At 38.5% G+C, this 13,321-nt stretch overlaps 1 protein-coding gene across 2 annotated transcripts in view; it reads left to right on the forward strand.

Moving 5' to 3' along the window:
• Positions 1–12,456, forward strand: part of LOC108751777 (zinc transporter ZIP11) — a 60,300-nt gene extending 47,844 nt beyond the window's left edge. For both annotated transcript variants that reach the window (XM_018492181.1, XM_018492182.1), the window contains exons 5-6: positions 5,278–5,535; positions 11,668–12,456. In XM_018492181.1, coding sequence (XP_018347683.1) covers positions 5,278–5,535; positions 11,668–11,746 — 337 coding nt within the window. In that variant the 3' untranslated portion in view covers positions 11,747–12,456. The remainder of the gene's footprint in view (positions 1–5,277; positions 5,536–11,667) is intronic.
• Positions 12,457–13,321: the final 865 nt, after the last annotated feature.

Consider the following 13,321-nt stretch of genomic DNA (forward strand, 5'->3'; position numbering starts at 1 on the left):
AGCATTTTTCTTTTTCTTTTCTATCTATCTTTTAAATCTTGAACAATTTCTCTAATTATTTAAATGGCTGAGGATGACTAACAAGTAAAGTCGAAACGTTCATTCGTCCCATATATATTAATGATTGTAAAAAAAACATCTCTCACATCTCTCATATTATAGTTTAATATCTTAAACTTTCATCTTATTTTTAATATCTCGTGTTTGACCTATCTTCCTATTTTCATCTGTTATCTTTCAAATATATTTCTATCTACAACAATAAAAGAAGATTAAAATATAAGGCGCAATCATGTATCGTGGTACGAACGTCGACCGTTCCCTCGATCTCGAAACAATTCACCGTCGCCCTAAACAATTCAGCCGTCTGGCGAACACGGTAGACGGAGCCGGGAGTAGTCAGGGGCCCTGACCGTGTGGAAAGCAGAAAGAACTCTCAAGAAGGAAAAGAAGCCGCGGCACCCAAACCACCGGCGGTGGTGGTGCGCGTTCAAGGGCCCGCGATGGTAGTGGGGCACCCATAAGAGGAAGACCAGCCGCAAGCAGCGAGGAGAAGGAACGACGATACGTATATTCGTGCATACACACGTACATATCCGCGTACACGTACCGCGAATACGAGGAAGAGGAGAGGGGAGGCGATCATTCTCGGAACTCGGGTGACCTCCCCCGGTGCAACTGGCGAACAGCCGGACCCGACGGGTTAACTGTACAACCACTTATATACCTCGACGCCGTAGGAATGCGGCGACGATGATGCCGTCGTTCCATGAAATAACGCGCGACATGCCGCGGCATGACATACCTCTCGCCGAGAATCATGCGTGTCCGCGCGAGGAAGAAGAGAGCGCCCGCGGCTAGAGAGAACCCACCTTATACTGGATGATCCCTGCGCGAGAGCGCGGATCACGTCATTCATTCACCTGTGCCGCCTCTACCGTTGACCGGCCTCTACCTACCGAACCTGTCGTCGTTCCGCTGCCAACTCGCCAACTGATCTATTGTTCCCTGTAAATCCCGGCCGTTCGCGGATCGACGATTCACGACCGAGTCGGATCGCGGAAGAGCCTCCTGTATCGCGTCCGAATCGCTCGAGCATCAGCTTTTTCCACCTCGGATTGATTCGCTTGCGTTCACGTGCTGATTGTCTAATCGCATTTTTGCGGGCGACGCGGACGCGCTGATTTTTCGCGACGCTAACGGTAACATTTTTATACGATTATAATAGGAATGGGGAGAGAGAGAGAGAGAGAGAGAGAGTAGGTTTTTATTACTTTACTTCAGACATTTAGATGTTTCGCTCTTGATGTGATAATCCTACTTTCGAATAATGTACCTTTTTGGTTTGTACAATTTTTAGAATGCCTAATTAATTTTTTACTCTTGCGCTTTGAATAAAAATAATTTATGAGACAAGGAACACAACTATTTTATATACGATATAAAAATTATCGGTATTCGCGAAAATGCTGAAATAAAATACAGTGATTAGACATTTTTGCGGGCGTATTGATTTTTCACGGCACGACCAAATTTTTACACGGTTATAATGGGAGTAGGTTTTATATTATTTAATATTATTTAAGTATTTTGCTCTTATTAGGTATCTTTGAATAATACCGATGTGTTTTCGTAAAATTTCTAAAATGTCAATTAATTTTTAAACTAAATCAAAATATCTACAAAACGCAGCTATCTTAAGAGCAAGACAAAATTATGTCGAGATTTTCGTAAATCCTCAAATAATTTCGTACTTTTTACAAGTATATTTATATCGTGATTATTAATTTAATAGTTTGATTTCTCTCTGAATACAAAGGAAAGAGAGAGAGAGAGAGAGAGAGAGAGAGAGAGAGAGATACTCGCAAAATGCTGTTCGTCAAGTCGTGAAATATGATTACTAACAACGAATGAGTCTGAAGCCCCAGAACGACTTGTTCGTTGCAGCGTTCACCTCGTAAAGTCCGGCGCTCATGAATATCGAATTACGGGAGCTAGATCGCGGAAGATCTTCGTTACCTCGTTCCACGTACCAGAACCGAAGGGTTTTTCTTCGTTTCGGTCGCTTCGCGCGCATGTGGCTCCGTCCGGTTTGGTCGAGTCATTCATTCGAATAGTTAGTCTCCTCTATGAAGTCCAGTACCGTTTTCTCACTTTTTATGGACCTCAGAATTGGATCATTTCGCTTACCGAGCAAGTCTCTCTCGGTCGTTCCCCGTCTTCAAATCAGCTCCGATCGTGGGGTTCTTGCGAGACCCCACGGTTCCAGTTTTATAGGAATACTATTAGCGTCGTTAGCGTCGATCCTGAGAATTCCATTGAAGCTCCACCGATGGAAAGAAAGAGAGGAAAAGAGATGGATTACGCATGACATGTTCATGCTATGCTCTCGCAGCTGCACTACGGGTATAATTAATTTCGCAATTGCTTTCGAAGAGATATTAACCGCCGGCAAGCAAGTAAACTTTACTTCGTCTACTTTCGCAAAAGTCACAAGGATTGATCTTTGACTTTAATTAATTTTTATACCGCTGTCGTATGAGTTCAACTAGGAACTGGAAATACTTGAGAAATTATTTTTCAAGCGATCCGCGCTTTTCCTCGAAGTATTTCCATTTTGCGTAACTCAATATAAATAAATAACTGATTTTACATCCCGTGAAATTTAGTCTATCCACGTGAATTCGTTCGCGAGGTTTCCTCTCGTGAGCTCGCAAAGTTCAACCTCGACTCGCCCGGAGTAGTGAATGGAAGGATTCGTCGCGGGATTGGCAGAACGCGGAGGGGGCAGAGAGAGAGAGAGAGAGAGAGATGATATTCCGAAGTTGAGGAGAATTCTGCGGCGACGGTGTGCAATATGTGAGATATCCCTTTGGCGCTTGTGCGCCGTGTTAGATTGTGTACGCGATCCCGTCGTTCATTCACCTGTTACGTCTCTCTCTCTCTCTCTCCCGCCGTTCCATACCTCCTTCGTTTCATCCTACTCTCTCGCTCTCGCTGCCTGCCTTTCTCCCTCATTCTTCGACGTGATTCTACCATGCTATTACTTGTATCATAGATCACGCTCGGTGGTCCGCGAGGTCGCGGAAAAGAGAGACAGAGATGAACGCGGAGGTCGAGGAAAGAGGTCTCGCGAGCTTGCAACGAAGCTAACATTCTATCTCTTCTATGTCGATCGCGTCACTAATGCGTGATTATTTTTGCGAATATCGTATAAATTGGTTTCTTTTTATCCCTCGTATCTCATTTTACATTAGTTATATTTGAAAAATCATGTAAATTAAATGTTAATTAGTATTCATGGGTATTTCAGTGGATTCGATATTTTTTTCATTATTATTACGTTGTGAAAAATAAGTTTAAGTTATTCCTTCCTTATTCCTTGGATTTTTATCTTCAAAATCAAACATATCGTTCAATTATGTTAATTTTAAGCAAAGGAACATTAACTGAAAGTAGGCTCAATTTAAAACTTAATTTAAAGAATACACCCTTGTAAGTACAAGGAAAGAACGATAAGATATTTAAAAATTCAGTTAGACGCGGATTTGAAAATAAGTTTATCAGATTATCAAAATAATCATGTAGAACTTGATGTAGAATACTCAAACTGATTGTTAGAATGTCAAAACTTTTTGCAGCATTGCATCATCATGCTTGAGTTTCTTACATAATTATTCTGATGGTCGAATAAAATTACTTTTTAGATCTGTATCTACTTAAATTTTTGAATATGTACTTCGGCAAAATCGTTCTTTCTGTATACCAATTAAGAAAATTTGCGCGAATATTGTTCAGAATGAATCTACAGATTCGCAGGTTAATTGTGTAATAATCAAACTTGATTTATACGTACTGAGTTATACAATCTAAATTAACCTATTTAACTTGTATCGCTTTGTATATAAATGTAAATGTACGGAAGCCTGAATGATCTGTAGCGAATCGATATTCAATATTGCAACAAACAATTAATGTCAAGGATACTTGTTACGTATTGCGTCAATTTACTTATGGTTATACCGCCAATGATTTTACCTGTTGCCGGGCATTACAGTCCGCGTAACTCGAAGCGAAACTCGAGGCTTTGTCGTTCATTGACATCTTATTTATGAGCGGCGATCCTGGTCGAGTAAGCTTAGCCGTTCTTCGGTAGGCATGAAAGAGCGAGCGGTACATACGGCTGTATCTAGAGGAAGCCTCGCGGCTCTCCAAGCGCTTCGCTCCGATCGCGGAGATAGAAAAATCTGGAGAATGTCGAAGCTGTCGACCAGTTTCAAGAACTCACTGCCACATCGAAGAAAGAGAGAAAGAGAGATAGAGAAAGATTGTGCGTGCGTATGTGTGTGTACATGCGCAAGTTGATTCTAGCGCGGAGCCACCTTGTCCCCTTTGGTTTCGTTCTTATCGTGTTAAGTCCTTTTCTCTTTCTCTCCCCTCCTGTCTCTTTCCTTCACTTTTTCCCTAATCTGGTGGCGACGGAACGGCCCCCTATTTTTGCATACCGCCGTTGCAGTCCATCGGTGCACAACCTTACGGAATTCGCAAACAGACGCTTCTTGCGCTCAGTGGAAGTCGAATATCTTGATACGACTGGCACGGAAATGTCACGATACTTATGTACTGGAACGCGATCGCGTGAAAGAATCGTTCATCACCATAGAAAATGAGTTATATTTTATTATTTATGATGATGTTACTTAACCTTAATTATAGTATTTGTTTTGAAATTGTTTCAACTGGTATTTGCGAATTCAGTGTACTTTAAATGAATGTGTCTTAAAATAATTAATGATTTTTTTCTTTATTTGGAAGAACAAAATTTGAGGAATAAGATTGTCTAACTGAAACTTACGTAAACTTGTAAAAAACATATTTGAAAAATTTATAAATAATTTTTTATAAAATATTAGTGAATATTAGGATTACAAAAATTTTAACGCAAGAACTTAGAGTTTTAGTTCACACTGAAACAAATTTTAGCCACTTTCCAATGAATGATCGTTAATCAATGTCCGATTCAATGTAATTAATTCACTGATACAATAATTGGATTCATTTATATAACTATATATTTATTCTTGCAATGAATTCTAGTGAGTTTTACAACATACTATAAATCATTGTAAGAATTCAATGGATCAATTTTCATGATTTTTTTCATCACTCAATGAATATCGCATTGTATTTACGTACAGTTTCGATTCAGTGCATAATTAATTAAGTGATGCGCGCAAATTAAGAGCGCAAATTAACACTGAATTGTGTTTTGTACAGAAACCTCGCGATCGGGATCGGGATACAAAACTTCCCTGAAGGATTAGCGGTGGCCTTGCCTCTGCAAGCCGCCGGGATTAGCACGCTAAAGAGCTTCTGGTATGGCCAGCTCTCGGGGATGGTGGAGCCTATTGCCGGTGTCCTCGGCGCAGCCGGAGTGACGCTCGCTGCACCTGCGCTACCTTATGCACTTGCCTTCGCGGCCGGTGCGATGATCTACGTTGTGATCGACGACATTATCCCGGAAGCGCATCAAAGGTATGTACCGTATAATCCACTTGTCCGGAAAAATTTGAAAACTGCAAAACGACTCCTATTTACGCTTTTTTACAACGTTCCAAATAACGGACGCTCAACTCGCTCTTGAGATCGCTACGACGCGATAGGAAATTTCTTTCTTCGAAAATGTACAAACGACGCGATCTCAAAGTTTACTCGAGCCTCGAAGCTATTCGACCAAAAATCATAGATAATAAACCTGTTGAGCGTTACCGATATATCGACTACAACTACATTTCCGATAAGGAACTTTCTGGTCGCGGCATCGGAAAATGCACGTGTTATTGAAAAAGCGTGGAAGGTGGTGTTGAATGCAGAAGGGTGAAGCTGGTTCGTGCAAAGGGAGTTGGGCGCAACTCGTTCCCTTAACTGGTTCCGGCTTCTCCTCGTTCTTTCTTCTCTCCCTTCCCTCCCTCCCTCCCCCTCCTCTCTCTCTCTCTCTCTCTCTCGCTCTCACTCTTTCTCTTCTTCTTTTTTTTTTTTAAACACCGTTTGTACCAGAGGCACCAGTCCACAGTGCACTTGCACCCGTTTCCGTCTCACGTTTCACCCTCTGCCCATTCACGACGAATTAGAAATCCAGGCCTAGTCTCGGAGTCAGAAGGACGGAAGGCGCTTTTCCCACCGACACAATGGTCCTTTATTTCGGGATTTATTCTCTCATCCTCGGGCGCGGATGCGCGGACAGCCGTTCGATGGCAATCTTTTGACAACGCGCGATCCTCCAATCCAATCGTTCTTCTCTTTGACAATGAATATAAGCGCGCTCATTTTCTCGTTCACAATTGTAATCAGTACACAGTTTCATTTATTGTCGCTCTTTGCTTTCTTAGAAATATTATCTACACTACATAAAATAAATGATACCGATTAATTTGTAGATACGAATTAAGAAGACAGTCAGTACGATCGATTACGCAATCAAAATTTAGATTGCCAGCTCAAAACGCAGCAGTTCGTAAAACTCTATATCTATATTTATATTATATCCTTTCGATATTTCTTTTATAACTTGTTAGATTCATGAAGTTTGTATCAAGTTGAAAATAATTCCTTTTATTTAATATCCGTTTATTTAATTCTATACATCACGATAATAGGTTATCGGCTCTGCGATCGGTTAATTGTCGATTCTTACAAGCTAACGTGACGAACTCGTACATACTGTAACTCATGTATACTCTTTACTTTTATATTCTTCATTCGATCCGAAGTGTCGGTAGAATTCAGCGAGATCATTCCGGTGACCGCGCGAAACCATTCCATCCGGAATCCATTTCGACCGTGCGGAGCACCGAAGCGCATAAATATAGAGAGGAAAAAATTCGTGTCGCGTATGTCCTATGAATTTCTACTCCGTGTCAAGCGGACGCGCACACATGTACGTATCCATACATACTCGCACGCACAAACGTATATCCAAGTATCTACGATGTCCGTATTCGAGAGCGATTACGGTACAATGGCGCGTGACGGCAGTGCCGTAGTTAGCGCGCCGCTGGCAAAACGGACGTGGCGAATTTCTTTCCCAGGCCTGGCGACGGCCTAGCTGAAGAAGGTGCATTGTCATTATAATTGGCTCCTTTTGTATTTCGCGTGCGATCTAACCGCCCGGATACTCGAGCGCGAGCGCACGGTACACGCGTTCTCTCTCTCTCTCTCTCTCTCTTTCTCTCTTTCTCTCTCTCTCTCTCTCTTTCTCCTTTCCTAACGATTATCTCATCGAGGATCCCCTGAGACAGTCGGCTTCAGCTCGCTCCCTCGGGAACCCTCCGGGTGGCCGGAAAACACAAAAGTGAAAACAGATCGCTCGCTCTCTCCCATCTTTCTTCTTCTACTTCGTGGAAACCGTTGCTCGACTTCCACGAAAGAAGAGTCAAGTGATTTTTTTTTCGAAGAGAATCAATCGATCTCGAACTGCATTTACATAGATAGGCGGTCTAACTTCGCTTTTTTACATGAAAAGAATGGTTTTCAAAGTGTATCTAAAAATTTATTTAGCTATAAGATGCAGAAAATAAATTTTTTTGGAACATGAAGATTATTAGATATATTAGACTTTGCTTTATCAAATGCAGAAATTACAATTGCCAAAATTTAAAAACATGTAGACATGGTTCAAAAATATTGTACGATTTTAAGCTTAAATAAACGGAGTTACTTTCTGACCAGCATAATACCTATAGATTTTAGATATTTCAATAAAATTGTTCTTTAACATAACGTATAATGTACACAGTAGATATATTTTTGAAATTCTAGCAATCACATCCGAGAAGTATGATCAAGCCTTTTAGAAGAGAAGTTTCCTTATTTATACTTTTGTGCATACACAAATGTTAATACGCGTATTATTAGCAAATTGTTATTCCTAAGAAATGGCTATGAATACGCCTGTAAGTGCCGTAAGTGCCCAACTTGCAACCTGCAATATTTGTGTTACTGTCGAGCCATGAGAGTTATACTTGCTAAGTCCACGCTTGCTTCATTTAAGCGACGTGTACAAAATTATGGGTTGGGCAACTTGCATCAACGACTTTCGTAGACTAATCTCGATTAGAAAAAGCTTTTTAAGGGTTAACTAATTGACACTAGAATTATAAATAAGGAAAAAATTATAAAATTATTTGCGCTTATATGACCAAAAATTGGGCCACAAATACAACATTAATTTAAGTTCCAAGAAAAGAGGGCAATCGGAATATATGAGATTCCTTCGAATTCCTTCGCGACTACGGTACTTTCGACGAGGAACACCGGCAAAAATCGACGCGGCTCGGCTCAATTCGGAACGATCGCCCCTCGTGCAATTTGCATTTTCCTCTGCTCGGCGAAAAGGAACGCTTGCTTCGCCGATGATACCCGTGTTACATGTTCGATACAACCGAGCAACGTAGGAATATTTAAATTTATTATCCTATCTTGAAACTTTCACTTACATATTCGCACTCGGATGTCAAGTTGGCCGATGTTTCCTTCTGCAACTTTGTGCAGTTTTGATTATGACAGTTCTATAAAATTAGCAGAACCAAATCGGACCTATCGGAATTTTTAGTACTTATTTTACACTAAATTGTATCATTAATGGTAATTTTGTACCGTGTGCCATTTCGAAACAAATCGTGGTGATGCTAGCTTAATATTAAGATGGCAGGACTAATTTAAAATAAAGGAAAAAAAAAAATATCAGAAATCAGGATTCAAATAGAATTGAATTTGTACTCTTTTGTACTATACCAAAAACAATTCTTTATTATGTATTTTATTTCCAAGAAAATAGTGGCGCTGCTAATTTAATATTTAAGCAGGCAGGATCATAAAAAAACAACACAAGGGCAAAAATTAACACAGCTGAATTTGTATAATTGAAAGTAAGTTAATACTTTACGTGTTTTCTGCTTAAAATGACTTTATTAATATATACTCACAATCTACGTCAAACCGGGTATCTTTGGAACATCATTTTTTTTTAATTTGCTAACACATTACTTACAGATAAAAATATGAGACACGTGTTTCGCGAAAAAAATTTAAGATGTTTTTTTTGTGAAGTTATTCACGCTTGTAGGTTGCAGAAATTCATAAAAAAACGTCGCTTATGTGAATTTCAGTTATTATATCATCGAACCATCAAAAAACTTCGCTTATATGAATATTCAATTATACCGAACTATTAGTTGTACAAAAAAAATGCAAAAGACAGATTTTAAAGATTACATTCTCAGTAGCTTATTCATAGAACAATTTAAAATCTTTAAATCGGTCTCTTGCATTTTTTTTGTACAACTAATAGTTCGGTATAATTGAATATTCATATAAGCCAAGTTTTTTTTATGAATTTCTGCAACTTACAAGCGTGAATAACTTCACAAAAAAAAAATCTCAAATTTTTTTTCGCGAAACACGTGTCTCATATTTTTATCTGTAGTAATACTAGTAATATTTTAGCAAATTAAAAAAAATGACAATGTTTCAAAGGTACCCGGTTTGACGTAGAATGCTTCATAGATTGTAACTATACATATACTCGTATACTAATAAAGTCATTTTAAGGAGAAAACATATAAAGTATTAACTTACTCTCTCTTTTATTCAATGGTACATATCAATACAAAATCACTGCGTTAATTTTTACCCTTGTGTTGTTTTTTTATGGTCCTGTCAGCTTAAATATTAAATTAGTAGCGCCACTGTTTTCTTGGAAATGACATATAATATAGAATTGTTTTTGGTAGTACAAAATTTGTATAAAACATACAAATACAATCCTATTAATTTCGGATATTTTTCTTTTCTTCTTTTATTTTGAATTGGTTCTGCCATCTTAACATTAAGCTAGTATCATCACGATTTTTTTCGAAATGGCACAAAATTACCAGTAATGATGTCATACAATTTAATATAAAATTTAATATAAAATATTAAAAATTCCAATAGGTCCGATTTGATTCTGCTGATTTGGTCTTGCTAGCTTTATAGAGCTGATTACGCTAACAAGATAGAAAAGAAAGAACACTCCACATCCAAGTGTGTAACAAGTGCCTTCATATACGTATGTGGTTTATAATCACATATTGGACACATAAAACGCGCACTGATGCATATTAAAGCCATTGTACACTAATTTAATCTAAAAGTGTAAAAATAAAAATTTCGAATTATAAACTTAAAAACATTTTATCTATAGCATAATGAAGTGTATTGAGTATTTTAATTTTAACATACACATACATATCCTTACATCGATTTGTGTACGATGGGTTTAACGCGCGTACTGAATCAGTGAATGCATCCAATTGAATACACTGTTAGTTTTTCATGTAAAAACAACTATTACACACAACTATTTGCATGTATACATCTATTTTTGTATGCAGAGTAATGTGTGTTATTTTAACAATGTTAAAACTAAATCACACATATATAAAATCATTTATTACATACTTGGATCTGTGTATCAAACCAGAAGTCGATGCGACTTAATACACGAAGTATTCAATAACACGGTACGATGTTCGAACGTGAATAGTTTCAGAGTTCTAAGGAATGAGGAAGTACCGGGAGAATATTAAATTTTATCGCGAGGAGTATTGTCAGTATCACGTCATGCTGAATAAAGGATAAATCGGATCGAGGATCGGTTCTTAGCGGATGCGTTTGTTTAACGGATGCAGATCGCGACATGACTTGACTCGGCGCCCCAGTTTCGTCGAGCGAGCGACGACGACGACGACGACGACGACGATGACGACGGGGAAGGGGAGAAGCGAACATTGTTATCCCGGCTACCATTGCGATGAGACACGATAATGGCCAATAAAAATACAAATTTTCTGACGCACACCGAAAGGAGGTATTTACCGCGCGGATATGATTGATGTGGTAGAACGCCCACCGAAATACAACGGCGCGTTTCGCCGGCCGTTAAAATTGATGGCCGTGTATAATTTACGAAATCAACAAGCCGTGACGTGCAATACCGGGGTATATACGCGCGGCGCGGCACGGCGAGTGTGTGCTTTGTATGTGCTTAATCCCTACTTACTTGCCGCGAAAACCCTTTTATTTCTCGCCATCCTGGGGCTCTCTTTCTCCCAGGTCGTTGCCACGGAGCCGTAGGAGCAGAGAAGACGATGACGAGAGACGAGCGGTGGGCGACGGCGCCAGTGCCGCCTTTTTAATTCCCCGCACCCTTGTTACCCCTCGTCCTCCACTTTCATCCACCACTGGTCTCTCTCTCTCTCTCTCTTTTGATTTTTACATTCAATCCATGCACCACCGGTTGCACTAATTAAAATTCCCTCCCGCTTCTTTGCCGTTCATGCATCAAGCCGCCACCAAATCGCGATATGCCAGAGATCTTGAAAGAACTTGACACACATCCTGTCCTTGCTGGAGGTTTTACGCAGAATTACGCAGATATGATATTGTGAAAAGGAATAATGAAGACAATAAGACTGATAAATTCAACGTTATTATATATAAAGTTGTTGTAAATCAAATGGAGCATCTTAAATTTTGAACAGTTTTTTTTTTTTTTTTTTTTGCGATTTTATATGCGAATCTGTTCTGGATCTTAATGCGTGTGCCACGCGCGCTTTCTGTTTACAGCGGAAACGGCAAACTCGCCAGCTGGGCCGCCATCGTCGGTTTCTTGGTGATGATGTCCTTAGACGTTGGTCTAGGTTAAGGACATCGTCCCCAAAATAGTCACGGCGCGTCCACATTCTTGTAAATGTGCATTCAAATCATGTGGTAATGGTAACAAGTGTTCACAGTTTATAACGACGTCTCCTTAATTCGCAGCATTCACCGAGTAGTAATGCGTTTTTTCGCAAAGAAGTCAAAAACTGAGTGACGCTAGCGAATATTTTCCAATGTTTTTGTCCGCCGTTGCGTACAATACTTTGATCCTTAAAGACTCAGGAGAATCGAAGAGTAGCGAAATAAGAAATGTTTCCAATTAGGTTCGAGACGTGCTGTCGTGATTCCTGATAGTCATCGAGCGAAACAGATGTATAAAAAATATTAATCATACCATGTTTTAAGACTCGTCTGTATCGATCGATGTTCGATTGACGCTATAGTGGAGTGGCTAAGTTGTGTAATCGCTCAACAATTTTCTAAACCGGTAGATATTTTTCTAGAACGCATTTCACTTCGTAAATGTCTTCCTTGTATCTAGTCCTCGTCGATGCAATTCCAGAAATTGAAGACACACGATAGCCTGGTTGACTGAACTTAAAATCGAACATCGAAATTGATGTCTGTCAGGATTCACCGAAATAATCGCAAGATACAATTGCGAAAATTCTGTCGGTAGGTAAAGCAAATAAAATAACGTGCGGCGTCGAGAATTGTCAGGAAAAAATCAATGTCTCAAGCAATTTTTTTTTTAGAAGTATCTAATACGTAGATAGATTTATATAGATATTATGATATATTATAGACAGGATGTCCCAAAATCCACGTCCGTTCTTTTAAGAACGGATTCTTTGGAATATTCTAAGAAAATATTCTACGAAAATTGTAATACGAAAATGTTGAGGCTATAATAGTTTTTAAATTAGCGATTAAAGTTTACTAATTACGGAGTTAATATTTCACGCGCTCAGGCATGACAATATGACAAATGCTGAAGATGCCTTCAGAACCCTCTCAGCAACTTCACTTATTATACAAATATACAATGACATTTCTATTAAGAAATTATTGTTGCTTCTATACGGAATGTATACATTACGTACACATAATTAATGTCGAAGCATATAATAAAATATCAGTTTAATAGTAAGATATATGTTTCAAAATAAATTCATATGTTCGTTCGTAAACATTTTTGTAATAATATCAATAGATAAATTAAAAGGATTTATTAAGGGAATTATTTTTTATAGTCTATAACTTTTGTATCATGTTTTTAGTGTCTTATTGAAAAATGTTATTCTTGTTATAAAATTATATTATAATACATATTTATTATGTATAATATTTTAATTTTTAATAATATTTTTATCAGCATCAATTGAGTTAACTGATCATTTTGTTATTACTTATATTTCATTAAATTTTATTTTAAAGTTTTTTCATCTTTTTACATTCATACAGAGTGTTAGTTAAGTATGTTGCCATACTCAACAGAGCGATTCTTTGATTTATTTCAAATAAAAACATCTATATAAATATGTGTATCTAAACGGCTTTCCGAAATACAGGTGAATGTTCGCAAATGTTTGACGAAACGGTAAATTGCATTGGAGATGTC

The sequence above is a fragment of the Trachymyrmex septentrionalis genome, unplaced genomic scaffold, assembly GCF_001594115.1.
Source record: "Trachymyrmex septentrionalis isolate Tsep2-gDNA-1 unplaced genomic scaffold, Tsep1.0 scaffold51, whole genome shotgun sequence".
Taxonomy (NCBI): Eukaryota; Metazoa; Arthropoda; class Insecta; order Hymenoptera; family Formicidae; genus Trachymyrmex; species Trachymyrmex septentrionalis.